Genomic DNA, 23,853 nt, shown 5'->3' with positions numbered 1-23,853 from the left:
ATTCAAAAAAGGATATACGTGACATGTATACGTACATATTGGGTCCTGTGGTTCGGAAAAGAATGATTAGAAAAAATATACGTGTAATATGGGTATGCATGTATCACTATATCAGTATATTGATGTATACAATATATTATGATATTATTAATTTTGTAGTTAGTTACCCTTTGCTTATGTAAGCAAGTAAGCAACAATGAGATATTCCTTGAAATATTTTTGTAAACTAGTTTTTAAACAATTTTATGAGGCATAAACGCCAATCAAACAAACATTAGAACATTGAACGATGATTTTTTAAATGAAAATAATATTAATTCTACAAATGATTTAGCCAGTCACGTGAATGTACAAATATAACTACTATTTTGTACAAACCGCAAACGGTATCCCTTTCTATATGTATAATTATAATATATAATACAAGTACGTATACATGCCTCCGCTATTTTGCTACAGATTGTTTTTATGAAAAGTTAATTAAATAAAAATGACTAGCACCATGATTCATTTCGCCAGAAGAATTTTCCCATTAGATAAACTCTCAGCAAACAAAAAAAGGTTCGCTTGAGAAGTATAATTAACTTATATTGATATAAATATTAAGATAACAAATTATTTACCAAAAAAAAAATTATTTCATCTTTCTTATAGCTAGAGAAATAACCTTAGTAAATAACATACCAATACATATTATATATATAGATATATGTTTCTGTAGAGATGAAGAGGTAAGTAAATGAAAGGAGCGAATCCCAAGAAATCAAACCAGAAGTAGGAGTTGAGTTCAGACTTTTCTCAGATATGTCCCAGTGTCACTTCTCTACTGTTTAACAATAACTATTAGCCAATCCATGTTAAAACTTTAAATAAATAAACAATGTTAATAAAAGTTATATGTAACTTAGAGCAAGTTTAATGGTGGAGTGTTAAAAAAAAAGATTTTAAGTATGCTTTTAATTATAATAATTAGAAATAATGAAGTTAAAAACTTTTTTTTAAAACTGTAAAATGGTATGCTCCAATAGTAAGATCCTATTTTTGGGTTCTTAAATTTTTTATATTACAGTTCTTGATAATGATGATGATGATGATGATGGTGTAAATGGTGATCAATAGTATGGTGAGGAAGATAAATCTACTGAAAGTATCATAGTTCTTGATGATGATTCTAGTGATGTTCAAGATTATTATGAGAAGGATACATCTAGAAAAGATATCATAGTTATTGATGATGATGATGATGGCGATGATGAAAATGAAAAAAAGAAGAAGAGTTAAAACAGAGAAAAAAGAGAAAGGTATGATAGGAACTTTTTGTCTTATGAATTGAACTGAGCATCACTTGTCTTTTAATATTCTTGCGTATAAATTTTGATAGGTTCTTTTAGAGAAGATAACAGACAATATCTGGATAATTACATGAACCCTTTCTTTACAGTGAAGAAGAAGGATGCAAAGTGAAAATCTGTAAGAAATGTTAAAATCTCATGTGGTTTTTGCATTTCCATTATCCAATCATTTAAATCATGTACCAATTCTCTTTTATGTTGCTTTCTTTGTGATGCAGCGAATACCAACTAAGGTCTAACAATGGCTTACACTTCCCTGAGTTCATCAATCTGATTGGTCCACTCCAATTCTATTATACCGCTTCACGATCCAACTATTTCTAATTTCTATCAGTAATAATCCTCTAAAAACATCTTCTGTCTACATTTGAATTGTAGGATTAATAATCTAAGCCAAAATATCTCTAATATCTTCGGTTTGGTAGTACAAAAACCAATCTAGTCTGCTTGTAGTTGAAAAACTACGTCGACACTTTGACTAATTACGTTATTATAATAACTTTCTACGGTCTAAGCTTGAGGTTCGCCATTGACAAGAGGCTTCATACCCTCTTTACTCTCTGAGCTAATCGACGCAACAATTGACATATTTCTAAACAATGAAGCGTTTCAACCCTACAGAAAACAGAATCTTGAGCAATCCCAATCTCAGAATCGTCTAATAGGAACCAAAAATTTCAAATTTAACATAAATCCTGATCAAAAGTATCAACCTTTATACAAATTCTCCACACTACTTAATAAATCTGAATGAATGTTGAAACTACCTTGAGCAGAGATCGAGACTTGAGAAGAAAATCTCATCGATTTTGTTGGGATAAGCTCGAAAGAAAAGAAAGAGAGAAGAAGAAAAAAGCTTTGATCGAGAACTCTTTTTATTTGTTATTTTCATCAACCAATGGGAGACCAACACATATGGGATTCTTAATGATCCTAAAATGCTTAACTTAGGATCGATTTTAACATTTATAATGTATTTTGATTTATTTTTAAAGTTAAGCATTTCTTAAAAATCGCTTAACAATCGCCGTTGAACATGGTCTTATAGCAGAATAACGCGATTATAGTCCTTTATGTAAATTAGTGAGTAAACCAAAACCATTTGATTTGCACAGTACTAGATTGACGATAGCGTATTAAACCAACGGTTGTGTTTTCATCTAATAGTATGTTGTTAGTCGGTCAATAACTATTAACTAATCCAGAGAGTACCCAAAAAAAAAAAATATCCGTTTGATTTCTAACTACGTAGAAGAAGAAAGAACAATATTCAAAGTTTTATTAAACATCGTCGACAAAGAGATACAAAACAAAACAAAAAAATCAATTTATTTACATTTAAATGTCTATTAATAATTATTATAAAAATATTATTTGATAAAATAAATTTGACACTTTTCCTTTCTTTCTAATTTAGATATAAGACATCTTGGCAATCCAACATTCTTTACATGCAAATGCGATTATGCGAGCTCGATCGTTCAATCAAAAAATAAGTCAAACGCCACATTAGAGAAAAAGAACGTATATGTACTTATTACTTAACTGAAGTACAATGATACTATATATTAAGAAGATAATTAATTATTTAATTGAATAGCTTTCGAAGTAGGATAGCTTTTGATTAGTTAAACATCAACCCAAGTTGTAAAAGAGGACATTAAAAAAGATACATGGAAGAGACAAAGACGACACTGTGTTTGTAGTTATTTAAACACATAATATTTAATAGAATCACCCAAAAAGCTTACTTCTTTTTATTGGATGGATAAACCAGTGAGTTTTCTTATAAATGACAAATTTGAATATAACTTATAACCAACAAGACCACAAAATTTTGATATTACTTGTGTAGTAGAATATTCACATTGAGTATCTTAATTATAGTATAACATATACATCAAGTTCATGCCAAAAAAGTCGAAAAATCCAGCGTGTAACTCTAATCTTTACCAACTTTCTATATGAATCATTTACATTAAGTATATAGTAAATACGTCGCATGTGTTAATTATAAACTATCAAGGAAGTACAGGATAAGAATATACTCGAAAACTTTGAGGGATTTTTACATTAATAACAAACAAACTAATTTATATATAGTTTCAGAATTTGGGATCATTATAAATGTTTTATAAGAATTGTTCCCAAACTAAGGGATTGTGCATGAGGGGTGTGATTAAAGTGGTCCTCCATTTTCTCTTCTTCCTTTCTAATTTCTTTCTTCTTTAATTAAATTCATTCCACCAAAAAAAATTGCATTTAATTGATTTTCCTCTTTTTTTTGTGACCATTTTTTTTTTTCTCTAATTCTTACACATTTAAATGAAACTAGATATGTCCTCCTGTCCAAGTAAAAAACAAGATATATCATCTCCCACGCGCCCATTTCTAAGAATTCAACTCATTAATTTTTCTAAAAACAAGATATACCCTCTAGGGAGCTGTTACATACTAATTAACGTTACAATTTACATGTATTTCCCTTTTTCTAATAATTATTATTTCAGTTTTCCTATATAACTGTGTTCAAATTACAGAAGATAGTATATAACTAAACACTATGAGAAACTAACTTATAATATTAAAACTGGGGTTAGACAGACATGTATGACCAACACGCGCCATGAATTATTAGAGTGGGCTTATAAAACATGTTTTAAAAAGGGGGCATGTGGTCCAACCCGAAACGGAAGCTCTTTCCGCCGTTTCATACCAAAAATTCCACAAACAATCCTTTTTTTTTTTCTTCCTCTTTTTGTTATTCCGAAAATACCCTCCCTCCACTGATGCTTGACGTCATCACTTCAGACCTTTTTATTTAAAGATGGACAGAGCGATAAAATGATTCATATCTATAAGATTTGAAAGCGAATAAAATGTCTTCTAGTATTTGTGTGAAAGAGTAGAAATATTGTAAATCTACGATTATAAACAACTTTCTAGTAGTAGGGTATATAGTTTCATTGCTATGCATAATGCATTAAAACGTAATTATCAACAAATACTTTCTAACATATAAAAAGGAGCATCACCTCTGTTAAGTTTTTAAGGAGAGATACATAAAATAATAAAACAAATCAAATCATAACCTTTAAGAGAATACAAGAAGAAAAAACCAATGTGATCATAAGTGTGGGAAAAAGGGAAAAATCTGAGAGATCTGATAAATGTCTGAGACAGTACACAGTTTTGAGCTTTAGGGTTTAGTAAGTGTTCTTGAAACTTGAAACTAGAAACTGCTTCACTATACTCACGATCTCACACTCTCTCCCTTCTTTATACATTCTTGCAGACTTGGTCATAGTGTGGTCCAACTCTACATATCCACATATTTATTTTTATTTATTTTATCTATATATGATTGAATGGAACAGAGAGTGGTATATATGTTTGCCCCTTAACCAAAGTTGTTTCCTAATTATTGCTTCCGGGACCAGTTCTCTTCTTTTTTGGTCCCTCAATGTGAATACTTCGAAATATATATTCCCATAACTATCTATTAAATAGGGGGATTGAATGTTTTATGAAGTTAATATGTATATTGAAATAATGAGATGCGTCCTAGATCTACAGGCTTGTATGACAGATCTCTATGTGCGATGCTTAACAAAGAGATGAAAGGATAGTGAATAGACGACACAAGAGATTTGTTAACGGGGTTCGGATAACCTACATCCCCGGGACCAAGTCCAAAATCATTCACTAAAATTAGAATGCAAAAGTCACATTTGCCAATGGTATCTAGCACACACTTGTACCTACCACTCTAATCTACATGAACTAAAGGAACCACCACTCTTTGTCTTTTCCGACGAGTGTGAACCTCTACAAAAACCACCAGCAGATTCTCTATCTTACTGGTTGGACAACACCACACACAACATGTGTGCTTCTCTCAATTTTAGGTCTAGGGTGCGTAAGCTGCTTCTTGTTACCACCTCTTTGAAATAATGAGATGCGTGCTAGATCTACAGACTTGTATGACAGATCTGTATGTGCGATGCTTAACAGAGAGATGAAAGGATAGTGAAGAGACGACACAAGAGATTTGTTAACGGGGTTCGGATAACCTACATCCCCGGGACCAAGTCCAGAATCATTCACTAGAATTAGAACGCAAAAGTCACATTTGCCAATGGTATCTAGCACACACTTGTGCCTACCACTCTAATCTACATGAACTAAAGGAACCAGCACTATTTGCCTTTTCCGACGAGTGTGAACCTCTACAAAAACCACCAGCAGATTCTCTATCTTACTGGTGGGACAACACCACACACAACATGTGTGCTTCTCTCAATTTTAGGTCTAGGGTGCGTCCACTGCTTCTTGTTACCACCTCTTCCTTTTATACTTCTTAGAGTTCTCCACAAACCCTAAGTTCCACAAGCTTCTTCCTCTTTTCTTCTGGGTAAAAGCTTGTTCTCTTTTTGTCAACTTGACCCATACTTTTGTTCCTGTCGCACCTAACACAAACATGCTTTTCTGACACAGTCGTTCCACTATTTGCTGCAACTTGACGCTTTTCCGCTCTGTTGCACTACACAACCTCTTCACGAGGTTTACCTTGTTTCCAGCTCTGTTGCACTACACAGCCACTACAAGTTGTATGCTCTATTTTCAGCTCTGTTGCACTTAAAGTATACTCAACTGCTAAAACCTATTTCTGCTCTGTTGTGCTTTTCAGGTTTACGCAGCTGCTAATGAAAGACTTGTTCTCATGAGCTTAAAGCATGACTGGTTGAGCTCTCACTTCTTGGATCTTCTCGATAAGACTCCAAGGTTCAGCATGTCATTTCATTCCATGTGACTTCACATTGAGTTGTCTTGGTTGAGCTAGTATTCTCTGATTCTCTTCATGAGGAATCATTGCGTCTGTGTCTGTAGCTGGTTACACATGCTCCATCTTGTTCACTGCTTCTATGTCTGAACATGTGTTTGTATCAGACTTGTTCACTGCAACGTTCAATGAATCTGTGTCTGTACTCTTGGTTGTATCAGGTTTACTCATTGCTTCTTGATCATCTCTCTTGTGTTGTATAACCAGTAACAACACCAATATATCTTCACTCTTCCTTTTATACCTCTTAGAATTCTCCACAAACCTTAAGTTCCACAAGCTTCTTCCTCTTGTCTTCTGGGTAAAAGCTTGTTCTCTTTTTGTCAACTTGACCCATATCTTTGTACTGTTGCACCTAACATATGCATGTCTTTCCTCTCACACAGCCGCTCCACTGTTTGCTGCAACTTGAAGCTTTTCCACTCTGTTGCACTACACAGCCACTACACAATGTTTGCTCTGTTTTCAGCTCTGTTACACTACACAGTCACTCCATGTTGTCTGTTATGTTTTCTTCTGCGTTGCGCTTCAAGTAAACTTAGATGCTAAAACATGTTTCTGCTATATTGTATTATGAAGCTGATACCTCCTTTCTGCTATGTTGTGCTTTGAGGTTTGCTCAGCTGCGAATGGATGACTTATTCTTATGAGCATAAACAAGATTGGTTGAGCTCTCACTTTTTGGATCTTCTCAATAAGACTCCAAGGTTCAACACGTCTCTTCATTCCATGTGACTTTACATTGAGTTGTCTTGGAGGTGGTAGATTCTTTGATTCTCTATTTGAGGAGTCATTGCGTCTGTGTTTGTAGTTGGTTACACATGCTCCAGCTTGATCACTGCTTTTGTGTCTCAACATATGTTTGTGTCGGACTTGTTAACTACAATGTTCACTACATTTGTGTCTGTACTTTCGGTTGTATCAGGTTTATCCATTGTTTCTTGATCATCTCTCTTGAGTCTTATAACCAGTAACAACACCAATATATCTTCATATATGGTTTGAATGCTTAACTAATTTGTGAAAGAAAAATAAAAAAGTAATTCGATTTCATGTTCGAAAGTTAAGCTATATCACCAAAAACATATATCATGAGGTGATTACATGTTGTTGTTATATTTGCAATTAATGTTTTAATTTCAGTTTAGTGATTTATATATTTTTTAGTTGAGGTTACCCTTGTTTTTCTTTACATCTTTTTAAAAGCATAACTTAATTTTAAGTTTTTTAACTAAATCAAAGTTGTAATAAATTATAAGAAAAAATCATTGAATCGGTGACCAAAATTATCAAGTATGAGATTATTTTTCCTAGATATTAATGGTTGAAAAAAATTGATCGAATAGTTCAAGTAGAATAACAAATTATGACCCAAGAAAAGATGTGACAAAATGTGAGAAGTTATAATCGACATGCATAACAACATAACTTGCAATAGGTTGTGTTTGAACATAGGGTGGATTTGGTGAATATATATTAATTCGGAGGAATAACAAGGAAAACTATGTATTAATGATCTTTCATATTATAACTAACACGTATCGACGTATCTTTGATTCTTTGTAGACAAGAAGACGTATTGTTTAAATAAACTATTTCACTATAGGTGTTTCTCAAGTGACTATGCAAAAATATACTGATATTTTGTATCTTTGCACGTATGCATGACAGTATCACATTATAATATTGGCTAATTTTGAGTTGTTTTTTGATATGGCTAATTTATTTAACTGCTAAGTTATTGTTGCTTAATGCTTGTACATATTTAATGAGTTTTTGTCACCGTCAAAGACTTTTTCCAACATAAAACTATTCCACGATCACGCAATTGATTATTTTGCATGGAAAACAAATCTCGTGGTAGCTCCTACTTAATAGTTTATTGAATTTAAGTACTTCTTTTATTGTTGCTTTAGTAAAAAAAAATATCTTATTTTATCAACAATTCTACAAATCTAAACCGAAAGTACAAAACATTATGAACAAATTCTAATATACAAGCCACATTTAATCCTCAAAAACTCATATAATTAGGCTGTCGAAAAAGTTAGTGAACCTATTGTAATGACGTCATCTTCACCATCAAACAAACCGTCGTTTTCTTCTGATACAAGACATTAATTTATACGAATATTTTCAGCTTGGAAAAAGGAAAAACTTTGGAGTCGAAACATTTATATATAAAAAAAATTCAAAAAAAAAAAAAAAAAAATTCTAAAGTCTTGCAACAGATCTTTTCTTGAGTTTGTGTTTGTCTTTGCCTCAACGGCTAAATCTTAAACTTGATTTTTTTACCGAAACGGCTAAATCTAAGATCTGTTGGTTTGCTAAATAAAAAAAAACAGATCTTTCTACATGTTGGTTTGCTAAATCAAAAAAATGGATTTTGGCACATTATTGGTCTGAATCTTAAATGTCTTTCTACATGTTCAGTGTGGTCTTAGTCTATAAAGAAACCACTATCCGGTTGTCGGTTGAACACAAGCTAATTCATCCGGCAGCATCCCAACTTTTTTTTGGTATGATGAAGCACTTGAATCGACCAATGTCGACGAACCATCATGACATTACTCACCAATATATGGCCGAAAATAGCTTTTGTAGTGTAAGCCCAATAGGCTTGGCAAAGGCCCATTTATTTCATTTTAGGATGACATAATGACATTATTTTCCATTTTTCCTGGAGGATTGTTCCGGTTAGGGAAAATTACAACCTAGAAAACGAAATCGAACAAAAAAAAAAACAAGAATAGAATAAAATTAGTGAAAACCCACAATTTGAATCTTCCCAAAATCCCAAATTTTCAGTCATTAATATTTATTTTTTCATTGATTATTATTATTGTTTTTTTTCCCACTTCTTTTGTCGCAATTATTTCTGTAAACTTTTACTGGTGATATGAAGAGGGATTAAAACTTGTGGTAAAGGAGATTGTCATAGGCTTTAATTTTCTTTTTTTCGATTTCTTGATTCTGTTCCGGGAAGTAATAAATGGATGTTTGTGTAGTTTGTATGTCTGGATTGTTTCCCTTTAGCTCGCTTTTTTTGGCCTTGAGTCTCCGGGAGTGTTCATGTACTCGCCGGGCTTTAGTCTCTGGAAGGATTGTTTTCCTTGTCAGCTCTTTGTAATTCACTTTGAAGAACTCTATGAATGAAATCTTTTAGACGAAAAAAAAAGAAGAGGGATTAAAAGGTGTATATATTCATTCAAATATATATATATATATATATTTGTTATAAAATGGGGGGAAAGTTACTACATATATACTAAAAATAATATTTCGAACAAGGAAAAAAGTGTAGGGCAACATCAGATTATCAGGTTCAGGTATAGTAGTAGCCTAGCTAGCTAGTGCTGTCTTCGTACTTCTTGATCAAGCAAATACATATTTGAGTTATTACTATCATCATTTTTAATGTGTATACTGCGAATCTTTTAAACAAAAGAGTTCTCGACTTATTTCCAAAAATATTTCCAGACAATTCGGGACGCTTTTCCTCATTTAAATCAGGTTGTTGCTATGCGAATATCGAATACATTTTGTTATGTAAAAAGATGATTCTACGTGTGGAGATGTTTCTATACTATTGGTTTGTACAGTACAATTTCGTATTTTATTACGCACATACGTACAAATTATACAATGCACCGAATTAAATTAGTATATTTTGAATACGTGTTAGTGTGTGTGCAAATACGGATGGTGTATAATTGGCACCATTATTCAAACTTTACAAACGAGTCTTTCTTTACTCTATGAAGCCTTAGTTGGATTGAGCTGGTCTTCCTGTTAATGTCTATTGTCTCTAATATAACCAAAATCTGCCAGTTATTGTGACATACATTAGACATTGGCATGCGATCTCTTTGTTTGTATATCATCTAATTTTTGTTTTTCGTTTTATGTACTATCTACTTAAATAGTTAAATATATGGGTGAGGATTTATCTATGACTCTCTGTCAATATGTCTCATTGTCTCTGGATGGATTGAAATACGTAAAATTTAATTACAACCTTACATGTTTTGTGTTTAACCTTAATCTGCTTACGCAGCATATAGGAATAATTCTATTAAATCCTAGTTATATGAGCATGCTTTTCGATAGAAGGGAGAATATAAATAAACCATGAATAAATTTAATTTCCACTGATATAAGTGCATCATATATTTATATATATTCATTTACTACAACAACAACAACAAAAAACAGAAAAAAATAAACACATATTTTTCCCCGACCCGATTAGATGTATTATTCAAACAAAACCTAATGATTCGTTGATGTATAAAAACTGCCGAACTTCGTGATATGTATAAATATTTAAATGATGTTGTTGTTTTTTTGTGGTACAATCATCGGTTGCTTCGTAGCTGATTAATTAATTTTACGTAAACGATTAATTACTGCTTCAGTCTTTATTGCTTATAAACATAATAAACAAATAACTCAAAAAAAAAACATGAATTAAAGAGACAGAGAAAGTAAAAAAAAGTTGAAGAATATCTAAAATGTTTAAATAGATCTTTAACATAAAAAATATATTCAAATAGATGGCTATTATCCTGTTTTTTTTGTTTTCGTCAGAAATTAATTGTATTAATTTGGATCAAAATATGAATGATACAAAGTAGAAAATAGCCATAAAGGCATATCAACTGAAGAAGAATAGAAATCACAATGAGTACAACCAAATCGTGCTAAAACATGAGCAGCTTCATTACATGATCTTCGAGTAAAACTAAACTTAATTTCTTTGAACTTGGATGGCCACCAAGAAATATCTTCTTTTATGTTTCGAATGGCTGCAGTTATTGTTAATCCCATCAAATTGTTAATTAGTATTGCATAGTCGCCTTCAAACAGTACATAAATGTAATCTCTAATCCACACTTGTTGAATTGCAGAAAGTAAAGCTTTTGCCTCTATCTCTAATGGTGATCTCGCAGTTCCTAGTCTTGATGCACCCCATACTATACTCTCTCCAAATTGGTCTCTTAGAATCCAATCACCAGTTACACACTGAGTTACCACAATGAAACTTGCATCAAAGTTACACTTTACAAATGGTGAAATAGGAGGTTGCCAATGGTCATTTTTTGGGATAGTAGTAGTGGATTGTGAATTCGATAATTGCAATGCAGATAGCCATTCCTTCACCTCAGCTTTTGTTTGCAAAACAATTGTTGTCGGGCTAATTTTGATGCAAAACAATTGTCTTCCTAATTTTCCACATCAACCAAAAAGGTGTTAAGTAGTCCTCTGTTTTACATTTCCATTATACGCATTGTCTAAAAATCGCTTGAAATTGATCTATGTTGTCCAAAGGCTATTATCCTGATTATAAAAAGATTTCTGGTCATATTTAACCAATTCACTCCTAATATGCTATTAGATGAAAAAAAAATCTATGTATTCTAGTTTTTTTTACAAAAAGAAATAGCAGAGAAAGCTATATATATTCTCAGATGTGTTTGGGGGTAAAAGGCAATGAGAATAAAAAATTAACTGATCTTGTGGTACGTCTACGTATACTTTTTTTTGTCCTATCCACCCCTCACTTGTCTAGTTACTCTAGGAGCTTACTGATTACAGCATTCGCTATTAAGCTCATATTTTTATATGTATTGATTATTTGATTACATACTTATATGATATGATATAGATGTAAGTAAATGTGCATATAGATACAAGCGAGTGTAAATGTGGGAATGTGAAATGTTGGAGGAAGAGAAGATGGAGAGAGTGTGGGTCTGTGCTGCTTTGGCACTTTCAGACATTTCATTCAGGTCCCCATATGACTTAACTACCACTCTCTTTCTCTCTTTACTAGCTCTTTAATATTATGGTCTCATTAAATAGTAATAGAAACAAGTTGTTGTTTTTTAGAAAAAGTAATGAATTGAATACGAAGTAACATTATTGTTCTATCAAGAAGTGATTCTAATAGATACAGTAAATTTTCATTTCTTAATCATCTAACTTATGAACAAAACTTATACTCTCTCCGTTTATTTTTAAATGTCGTTTTAGATTTAATTTTTTATTTCATATTATTTATCTGTTTTGTATTTTACTATGCAATGTTATGAATCAAATTTTCAGTTTTATTCTTAACTTTTAGCTTCTTATTTATTTATATCAAATAAAATAATATATTAATGAGAAGTAAAATAGAAAGATTAGTTATTTTTTTTAATATGCGTGAATTTTATTATAACGATAAGTAATATAAAATGGAGAGAATACTGTATTTGCATCTACTTGACAAAAAATAAAAAACTTAATCTACATTTATTAAAGCTAGGAAGTAGGAAGTACTATTTTCCATGTTATTTTTAATCTAGTTGTATTAACTCTTTAGTGACACTGTTGTATATTGTGATGACTGATGATGTTGTCGTTGTATTATCGTTACCACATTTATTTCCCCTAACTGAAATTGAAAAAAGAAAAGATAGTCAAATCAATAGACGATTAGACGTAGAATTGGAATTGAGATGAACCGAACCATCTGTCTTCACGTCATATTTCTATGTCGTGTGCGGCTGCACATAGATACACCAATAAGTGTGTAAAAACATTAATTTTCTATATTAAGGAAAATTTGAATACCACACATTCATAATCCAAATTCTTGTATAGTCGCTAATTTATTTAGACATGTGTAAATCCAATATATGCACATATAAGTTGGTATTGTAATTGTATAAAATACGAGGGACAAAGACAAAATATGATGTTGAAATTGCACTAAAATGAAGCCTAAGAACAAAACCGTTGTCGGCTCCATCTTTTTTTTGTTATGTTTTCTTATAATAATATTCCAAATTTTATGCTACTGTAACTTTGATTCGTGGAACCATCTGAAACCATTTAAATCTCTCTTTTTCTTTTGTCAATAAAACCATTCAAATCCATCTTGTCCCCACCTTCATGTTTTCTTCTGTACAATTTCCTGTAGTTTTATGCCTTTTATTATCATTATCTTTCCTTTTTCCTCCAAATGTTTTTGTTAGTTTGATTTTGTGACGAGTCTGATTAGTTTGGCATATAAACAAAGATAAATACTTCTTTAGAAAAAAAAGAAGAGGATTTCTAAAATACACTTTTTCCTATGTTATTTTAAAAAAATATTTTTTATGTGTATTTTCAAAAATATCTTTTTATGTATAAAATAACTAAATTCTAAAGCCTAAACTCCAAATATTAAATTATAATCCCTCAAAAATATATTTTAAATGTAAAATAGAGAACCCAAATCTAAAGATTTTTTTTAAATCAATTTAGTATATTGTAATTGTGTAAAAGAGGATAAAAATGAAAATGTTCAAAAAAATTATCCAAAAGAGTGTATCTAACAAATTCTCAAAAAAAAAAACTTAAGTTCTTTAACTGGTCTGCCCAACTCTAGAGCATCTCCAATGCATTTCTATTTTTTTCCTCTATAAATAGAGAAAAATATAGCAATCTATTTTAGAGGCAAATTTGCTCCAACTCACTTCTATTCTTATCTCTAAAATAGAGATTGCTATATTTTCCTCTATTTACATAGGGAAAAAAATAGAGTTTCTCTAGATATAAAAGAAAAAAAAACAATCTCTATTTTAGAGCATCTCCAACCCATCTCTATATTTGCTTTTTAACTCTATTTTAGAGTAAAATCTACTCAAACCCATCTCTATTTCTACCTCTATAATAGAGATCTCTATTTTTTCCTCTATAATAGAGTTGAACTTTTTTATTTATAAAATGGTTCTTGAACTTTTAACACTTTTATATTTATGATCAAAATAAATAAAATATATATTTAAATAGTTTAGTAATAATTTAAATATTCACGACCTGCCCACGTTTTAGTCCGAAGTATCTTGCGATTGGATCAGTCACTTGGATCCTTGGAAGCTAACAAAACCCATAAATAAAATATATTTAAATAGTTTAATAATAATTTAAATATTTTAATAATAATTTAATTTGTATATTAATAGGATAATTGATTATAAAATTAAATTTGACTAATTTTAATATTTTGGTTTTAAAGGTTTTTGTATAGAAAAACATTTTTAAAATTTGAGACTATTATTTGCAAAAGAAAATTTATATAAAATCTTATTAAATATAAATAACTTAAATATTTCAGTTTTTATTTATATAAAATCTTATTAAATATTAATAACTTAAATATTTATTTTAAATAAAATTGATGAATGTGAAAAATTTAAATAATATCATAATTTTATGAAAGTTTCACAAATACTAAAATAAATGGGTTAGTTTGCAAAAAGGTATTAAGAGTAAAATAAAAAAAGAATCTCTACGGAATTTCTTTTTTAGAGAAAAAAATAAAGATATTCATTAGAGCAAAAGTCACCTCTATTATAGAGTTCCTCTATTTTAGAGAAAAAAATAGGGAAAACGATTGGAGATGGTCTTAGAGATCATAATAAATATGAATTGAAGCAAAAATGTCTCTTTTATAGAAAAAAAATAGGAAAAACCATTGGAGATGATCTATCAATTCAAGTTAAAAATTAAAAACGTTATCTAAAAAACATATTTAGATTTGGTACCTGAAAATAATTTTGCTGTGAAGATAACGAAACTCAAGCGACCAAGTGATGATACACGACGGCATTTGCATTATTTGTAATTTATTTAATAATGAAAAACCTATAATTAGTATTTAGTAGTAGTAGTTACTAATTAATTTATGTAAGTGTGTGTCACTGACCCACGTGTATATATATCCCACTCTTCTCTACCTTTGTTTTCTAAACGCTCTCTATCTCTCTCTATATCTCTTTAGCTTTCTCTCTCTAACGGCGAAGCCATGGGTTACCCGGTGGGCTACACTGAGCTCCTCCTACCAAGAATCTTTCTTCACTTACTCTCCCTCTTAGGCTTAATCCGAACACTCATAGACACAGGTTTCCGGATATTGGGTCTACCCGACTTCCTCGAATCCGACACGGTTTTATCTTCATCATCTTGGCCGGAACCACCTTATATTTCCACGGCGGCAGTGCATCATCACCAAGAAAGCTCGTATTTTTTCCCAGTGGCGGCGAGGCTAGCCGGGGAAATCTTACCGGTTATCAGATTCTCGGAGCTAAACCGACCCGGATTCGGATCCGGATCCGACTGCTGCGCCGTGTGTATCCACGAGTTCGAGAACGAGGACGAGATCCGACGGCTGACGAACTGCCAACACATATTTCATCGGAGCTGTTTGGACCGTTGGATGATGGGTTATAATCAGATGACGTGTCCGCTTTGTAGAACGGCGTTTATTCCTGATGAGTTACAAGTTGCTTTTAACCAACGTGTTTGGTCTGAATCTGAACTTCTCGCAGAATCAACTTAGAATCTTTTTATTTTATTTTATATTTTTTCCACAAATTAATGGGAATCTTTGGTGTTTTTTTTGTCTTTCTTGATTTAAAATCTTTAGTTGGGTTAATTGAGTGGTTGATATGTATGTAAATCTAAAATTATAGGTGGTGCTAAGTAAATTAGAAGAAGGAAATATGTATTATCCACTGAGGAAAAGAAAAAAAAACAAGGAAATGAAAAGTTTAGTTTTTACTATTTATAGACTTTTTATTTTATATTTTAACTCCAACTTTGGAGGGAGGAAATGATAATTTATCACAAGTTGACAAAATAGTGATACTTGTAGTCTGACCTGATATTTATTAATAAGGGATTTTAGTACTCTTAATTCAAAAATGGTTCTTACAGTTTTATTGTGAAAAGGATCATGTTCAGTACTGAACCAGAGTATTTGGAAAGCCTTAGTTAAAATCATTGCCAAGACCCATTTTAAATATTTTAAACAGAAATTACGTTTAAAGTATTAATCATATTTAAATTCTTCAGTGTTCTTTTCTTTTAAAATATATAATGACCAGGTTTTTTCTTTTGAGAAACTTACATATATAATGACCAAGTGCACAAGAGAACTTTCTTTGCGTTGAGGTCTTCGCCTGTGACCACTTAAATTACTCGTACATGGTTACAAAATGTGGATACAAAAAGATATACCGTAAAAATATGGGCTACATGCATGGTTATATATGATTTATTTCATAGAGACGGGACATTCATGCTGCCACGAAGCATTCGCCGAACACATCTTGGATTCTTGATGATGACTACTAGAGAATCCTCTGTTCTCAGTTCACAAACAACAAACACATTAAACCATTGTACTGATTCTCTCAGCTCTGCCCATAATCCAACCATCTTATTCGTTCTCTAGGACTTCGTTGTTAAGATTAGTAACGTTGTTTTTCTTTTATTTTAGCGTTGATATATTTTGAAAAGACAAACTCATGTGTACCGTAGTTTTCTGATCCTTTCATGATGCAAATTAGGTATGATAACATATAATTTATAAGATATTTTTATACACTATACTTTCTCTGTTTCAAAATATAGGATATTTTGAGTAAAAGCATGCCGATTAAAAAATAACTACTTTCAAAAAATTAAACAATCATAAACAAAATTGCATAATATAAATTATTAAACTAATCTAAAATTTACGTAGAAACTTGAAAACATCCTAAGTATATTATGAAACAAAATAACTTCTCCAAAACATCATATATTATGAAACGGACGGAATATATTTTTGTAAGCCTACACACTTGTCTCAACGAATTAGAAATGGAGAGTCCACACAGAGAGCTCTAGACGTTAAGCAAAGAAGGCTTCTCCTTAAGTGGAATATGCTCAGCTGTTGCCAAGTGGCGTTCGTAGGATTGTCTGCGCAGCTTTGGGTCCTTAGTTTTTCAATCAAACCCCAATTAGGGAAAAGCCCCACACGCTCCTAATCACTTTAAGCTATCCGTTACTATTACACCATCAAAGTAACAAAGACCTTTTTCAAGAAGTGATAATTGCTTGCTTCTATTGATATATGATACTAATTTTTATAGACTAGAATATATAGTAGAACTATATAATTGCAAGAAGGAGAAGAATGGTGAAACCAAACGATAAATTATGTGAACTAAAAAATCATGTTACTTAACTGTAACTTGTAACGCTAAGTATTGTGATGACTTCTTTTTCTTACAGATTACTGAGTAACACTAATTAATATTTTGTTGATATATAATAAGAATTTCTTGAAATATCAGAAAAAAATCTACAAGACTCATACTAATTTTAAAAATCTGTAGGTCGGTTTAATATAACAAAACATGAATTTATTATATATAGATGCACTAGCTCGATGGTTATGATTAAAGAAGGCGAAACAAAAGACTTTATTTAAGATCGTCGAATTATAAGTTGTCTGTTTAAAAGCCGACTGGCCTATTACAGAGCTATGTATTCTCAATTTGACTAATAACGTTTAAAGCTAGAATCGGACGGACTCCAGACTCCTGCCTTCTGTTACTTGATGCTCTTTTGCACGTTGCTCCCTCGGTATTTATAGTTGATGGGACGTTTCATCCTTCTGCCTCGGGATCAATGTGGTATTGTCTTGGAGCAAAGGCGGTGACCGACTTCTTTGTAGGCTGTCGTTAAATGGGTTATCCGTCTTTATTGGGCTTTCTAGAAGCTTAGTTGGCCTGGTAGGAATGACTTGGTCAGTCAATACCTCCAAAAGCTAAATTGACTACTTTGTAGATGGGCTAGGTTGGAGGCCTGCTAAGGAGGGGTGAAACCCATATCCAACAGATTCAAGGAGAGTTTTAGTTTAGTTGTATGAAGTTGATGACTTGGAAAAAATTGTAGAAGAAAAAGTAGACACGTTACTATTTAGAGAAAGCCTAATAAGAATACTGATTTAACATTGACGATTACTTTGGAACTTTGAGTCATTTAAAGGCAAAATGAGCGAATAGATGGTGGGATTGACCCTCTTTGACTAGAAAGGCTAAAGGCAAGAAAAAGGATGCTCAAATAATTAGCACTAATAGCTATAATTTTGGTGTCACGAATTATCATATATTTAAATCTCCTAATCAAAAGCTTACATCCTCCAATGGATCCACGGTGGAACGTACCTTGTTTACACAAGTTGTCAATCGGTAATACCTAAACCGGTTTGGTAGACCAACAAATCTTTGAAAACAGAGAATCATTACGGGAACGTATAAATTTAAACATGGATAATCATACACTAAATCAACAAGTCCACATCTAACATATATGGTTTTATAAAGTTAGCGTTTCATCTGATAAGAGAAATCGATGAACAAACCGGATAATATATTTGCAAAGTAATAACAACATACCAAGGATGATGATAAATTGATAACTCAACAATGTAAAAGTTCTGCAGGCCGGTTTAGATCATGTTACAACTTCCATTAGACGATTGAGATATCGGTTAAGGTTCCTGCTTTGAGGGATATCCCGGTGCTGGCGGATATCCCGGTGCTGGTGGATAGCCTGGTCCAGGAGGTGGATAGCCTGGAGCAGGAGGGTAACCATGACCAGGAGGTGGATAGCCCGGTCCAGGAGGTGGATAGCCTGGAGCAGGAGGGTAACCATGGCCAGGCTGTGGATAATAATGCTGGGGATAACCAGTGGCTGGAGGGTAACCGGCATAGGGAGGAACTGGTTGATCAATGCGAGACATTTGCTGTGCAGGTGGCACTGACATTGGTTGAGAACTAATCAAACCATCTCGTTTGTCCATCTCAATCTTCTGTTGTGTCTGCAAGCAAACAAAAGAGATTGGTTTTTTTGGCATACTAAAAAAGAAAGAGATGTGAAAAAACTCTATTAGTGTACCTGCATACACGCACACACCCTGCAAAAATCAAGACCAGAGTACACAATCAGCAATAATAAACATTTGGCGTAAGTCTTTTGTGATGTAGTCAAACCGTTTCAGCGACATGGAAACTGAGGAAGGGATTATACATACGTGCAATAAACCATATCCGCCAAGCAAGAAAGAAGCTGAGAAGCTTCAGAGAGTTCATCACTCCCAACAATGCACGCGACAAGAGAGAAAATGCAAGCGATTTGGTTGAGGCAGAACATAAATCCCTGCAAAACAACGAAAGAAGATGGGAAAAACGTTAGCACAAACAAAGATGTATTCTCCGGAAATTGGAAACAAGGAGGGAAAACTAGGGAGTACAATTATGCAATTGTCGCATTTTGTTGTATGGATATTGAATTCATCTTGCAGCATAAAACGAGTAGATGCCACAGAGTTTCCAAAACAGAGACACACCTGAAGATCATACAATGAGTAAAAATCTTAACAAAATCAAATAAAGGTTTCAGGAGAAAGATTCTATCACAAGTTATATCATTTTGTTAATGAACATGAACATTAAGGGGCTTTATTATGTACCTCAGTGGCAAGACAAAATTGAGGGCATTTGCGTTCTCCGCACTTACCACTACAAGGTATGTAACCACCACAACAAGTATACCTTCACAAAACAAAAACCACAGAATTACATTATGTGATAGAAACAGAAGAAACAAAACTCTTTGCTCAAATGTCTCTACAGATAGTAGAAATCAATACCTTGACATGTCATTATAGAGTGCTCTTTTCCGAAGTAAGTATGAAACGCAAGGTCCACTACAATCAGAATGAATAGCAGATTTAGATGTGAACCAAAGACATACAATTCTTTAGTGACAAAACACATTTGTGTATCCATCACCAAAGGTTCTCATCTATTAGAAGGAGTATCAATTGGATCATTTAATAACATCAAGAAGCTTATTATAAAACCTCTATCACAGAAGTTGAAACCTATCACATTTGAAAATCTATGTTAAAGTTTGAAATCTTTGTAGAATTCACTGGTTTTTAAATGATGTATATATTAGAGGTTTCAACTAGCATATACAAATCCGTTCCAATTAACAACGTTGATTAGTATTTATACACTTTATATATTAAAGAAAACAAAAAAAAACTCAAGATTATGATCAGATTCGTGAAAAACTCTATTTCTAGTTCTATATTTCAACAGAGCCACAATCAAGAGTTTATTAATGAAATTGAGAATGATGAACACTTACCATAAACACGAGAAACAACAATCTGCAGAAACCATATTAAGAAAAGAAAAAAAAAAGCGTGAATTATTTTGATCAATTTCTCTAACCAAATAAAGATAAACATTCAAATATAGCGAGAGATAAATTACATGGAGTATCGGCCGTGACGGTGCTCATTAGATCGGAGTGCCATAAATTCCGGTAATTTTGCCGGAGTTGCATCTTATCAAGCTTATCCTGCGACCTCCCCATGATTTTGATAATTTTACACACGAACAAAAATCACAAAATACCCACAAAACAAATTTTCTTACTAATGAAAATTCCACAAAAAAAAAAATAGAAAATGGTAACAATATCAAGTAAGCGTTACACGCGCTTCACATTCAATTTTTTTTTTCTTTGCTTGATTTGGTAACAAACGAAACTCTTTTTACAAACTTCTTTTTACTCCTTTTCCCTTTTTCTTTCTATGAAATGAAAGACTTTAAAATTTAATGTCTAGACTTAAATTTCGCTCTTCTCGAGTTTTTATTGGTTGAATGGAAAACTCTTTGACCCAATGGAAATTCCGAAATTTCAGAATTAATAAATATATCATTTGACAATTTAACCCTTTTCAAATGTTCTTTCACATTATTTAAAGATGCACTTGATGGATTAGTTTACACTTGATGGAAGTGAGACTCATGAAGCTAGCTAGGATGCATCTAGTCCTCCCCACGCTAGGTCGTATAATATTATGCTCATGCTAAGACCAACCAGAGTTTGAACGCATGACGTACGGCAGCATAATTTGATATTTTACTAGCTAGAAGTGGATGGTATATTACAGATGATTGAAATTATGTTAGCATCAGAGGAAGTCACTTTCCATTGTGTATGATGGTGTGCCCAAAACATCATATAAAGGAATATTGGTGTTCCGAATCCATACTAGAAGACGTGTATTCCTCGTTGGACCAGATTTTGTAGTGCATTTTCTAATTTGAAAATTCCTGATGCAAAACTAAACTGGCTTCCTTTTAGACCTTTGAAGGGTAAGGCTTAAACACATTTCAGCTTTTCTTGACGTCTATACATGCTAATGCACCACCTCCATGTACTATATTATGATCCATATTACCATGAATGAGAAAATCTTTGTGACCATTAATGAGAAGTGATTTTGTTAGCATCTTTGTGGTGCAACAGTCTCATTTGCAATCCAAAACTTCTTCTTCTTCAATTCTCGTGAAAGGCTCTTAATAAGGCAAAGGGTCCGTGTATAGGATTAAATATTACTTACTAAAAAACAAATTAGCTGCAAATAAACAAAACGTTGATCATAACAAAAAAATTCTCTCTTTTCACTACACTTTAAAATATTATATATAATCTAAAAGTACATTTTCAACAGCAATGCAAATAGCCGAATTGGATTCTAAAACGTAAGAATTGAATAGTAATATAACAACAACCAAAAGGAGCTTTTGCACACATCATACATCAAAAAGACAGAGAGACCAAGTAGATTCTAAAAAATAAACTATTTGGACGTAAGCTTTTGGGTTCAAAATGTATTAATACAAAACCTTATATGCCAATCAGTAAAATCAAAAACATATAAGGATGTATTAATAAAACTCATATGTTCTACCGTTATAAATACAACAACATCGCCTACCAGACAAAAGAAACTTCACCTGTCATGTCTTGGTTCTGAAACAGAGAAACCAAAGAACCTAAAAAAAAAAAACACATCTTTTGTGAAAAATTTCAAACTTTTTATTTGCCATTTTTGGTAAAACAAAAACACATCAAGAAACAGAACATAAACAGAGTATTTTTACTTACTTGTTCACCACTACAAAAATAAAAATGGCTGCTTCTTCAGATCTTTATATATTTGATGGCTCATCTTCATCTTCTTCTTCAATATTCCGAAACTCAAGTCCAGAAATGTTTTCTTCAGACACAACAACAACAACTACAGACCTGTTCTGTAACAACGAGCTCTACTCTGTTGACGAATCACTCAGCATTTTTGACCATTTCACCCCACAAAACATCCTCTCTTCATCTCCTCCAAGTGATCTTCTCGGAACATTAAGCCTCTCTCAGCAAATTCCCACCGGAATGTATCCAAACTTCTCAGATTTCCAAATCTCGGACGCCGTCAAAACAGAGAACTTCTTCGATCAGACCTCGTCAATGGCACGAAGCTACAGTGCAATAGAGAATGCAGGGAGATATATGCAGAGAAGCTTTAGCAGCAACTCGGTCGAAGGGAAACCAAATCAGCTTCCGTTCAATATTCCGGTGATGGATTCTTCAAATCTTCATTATAATACCTTGAGCTCGCCGGAAAATGCCTTCTTTTCTGGTCAGATGCGACGAGTCTACAGCACAGGAGATTTACAGGTCTCTGTTTTGTTGCTCTGTTTTTTTTTTCTTTTTACGTTGCACTGTATGTAATTATACTAAAAGATTTGATTTTTTTATTAATTTTGGTTTTCAGAACAATTTCGAAATGCAGAGATCGTCGGAGAACTCGACGGAACATAATAACTTCAAGGTAGGGCGTTATAGTGCAGAAGAACGTAAAGAGAAAATATCAAAGTATAGAGCTAAACGAAACCAGAGAAACTTTACCAAAACTATTAAGGTAACAATATTATCATTACATTTTTTTAAAAAAATTGATGGCTTTGTATTCATATTTTTTGGTTACAAACTTTTCTTTGCGTTTTGGATGGAAACAAAAAATAGTATGCATGCCGGAAAACGTTGGCGGACAGTAGACCTAGAATACGTGGTAGATTCGCACGCAATGACGAAGTTGTAGAAATCCCCAACATTGAAGACGATGACTCCGACCTTTGGGTATATATCATATTCATAAAACTAGTTTTTGTATATATCATAAATATTGTTTTTCATCATATATAAACTTAATTGCAAAGAAAAACATTATAGTATACTAAGTATAGTATAGTTGTCAAAGTATGTTATGATTAATAAAAATTTGATCTCTTATGTATTGAAAATAATGGTGGACAGAAATTGGATGGGCTGCATGAGAAAGATCAGGAAGCTTCTATTACTATGAGTAGCTTTATGGTGCAACAGCCTCTTTTGCAATACTCAGCTTCTTCTACCTTTTTCTGGTGAAAGACTCTTAATTATAAGACGAAGGGTTCAATATTTTTTTCACTTTCTTTGAAAGACTCATCTGAATGGAAAATTTCTGATATATAACTCGAGTTCAGTTGATCGTTTTAATTGTATTGTATATTATTGCATCAGGAAAAACAAAAATAAAACTGATATACTTTAGAAAAATGTAACATATACTAATAAATTACATTGTATTTGTTTTTTGTAATTTTTTTTTCTGTATTGAAAATGACTTGTCAGTTGTTCTTACGGCCTTACCTGTTCGTGCGAGTGTTCGAATTTAATAATTTAATGTCAGCTTATGCAAAAATCATTGACCCAGATAGAAGATTCTTTTATTTTATGTCAATTTTATAAGAAGTTTGATTAGTGGACTGAAAATTCGATTTTTGATGCTCTTTTATCATGAAACTATAATAGTATTATTTAATTATTCCAACCATAGAGGATCAAGATCTTCTTTGGTCATGTTAGTGCACAAAAAGCTTAAGGAATTAT

The 23,853-nt window shown here is 32.3% G+C and overlaps 1 protein-coding gene and 2 pseudogenes across 3 annotated transcripts; 2 read left to right on the top strand and 1 right to left on the bottom strand.

Annotated features, from left to right (window-relative positions):
* Positions 1–14,964: 14,964 nt before the first annotated feature.
* Positions 14,965–15,789, top strand: LOC104719809 (brassinosteroid-responsive RING protein 1 pseudogene; annotated as a pseudogene). The gene has a single exon (XR_015568116.1). The product of XR_015568116.1 is annotated as a brassinosteroid-responsive RING protein 1 pseudogene (transcript).
* Positions 15,790–18,645: 2,856 nt separating this feature from the next.
* Positions 18,646–20,586, bottom strand: LOC104720679 (uncharacterized; annotated as a pseudogene). Its single transcript, XR_015568961.1, has 8 exons — positions 20,346–20,586; positions 20,218–20,239; positions 19,712–19,768; positions 19,532–19,613; positions 19,313–19,408; positions 19,094–19,218; positions 18,958–18,976; positions 18,646–18,880 (listed from the first exon to the last, which is right to left on the bottom strand). The product of XR_015568961.1 is annotated as an uncharacterized LOC104720679 (transcript).
* A 1,281-nt stretch (positions 20,587–21,867) lies between these two features.
* On the top strand, positions 21,868–23,604 carry LOC104719806 (uncharacterized). Its single transcript, XM_010437788.2, has 4 exons — positions 21,868–22,599; positions 22,697–22,843; positions 22,948–23,061; positions 23,239–23,604. Exons 1-4 carry the CDS (start codon positions 22,057–22,059, stop codon positions 23,347–23,349), a joined length of 915 nt encoding a protein of 304 aa, XP_010436090.1. The 5' UTR covers positions 21,868–22,056; the 3' UTR covers positions 23,350–23,604.
* Positions 23,605–23,853: the final 249 nt, after the last annotated feature.

This window comes from Camelina sativa, chromosome 10 (assembly GCF_030686135.1).
Source record: "Camelina sativa cultivar CO46 ecotype springtype chromosome 10, ASM3068613v1".
Classification (NCBI taxonomy): Eukaryota; Viridiplantae; Streptophyta; class Magnoliopsida; order Brassicales; family Brassicaceae; genus Camelina; species Camelina sativa.
This window is presented reverse-complemented; position numbering and strand designations above follow the sequence as displayed.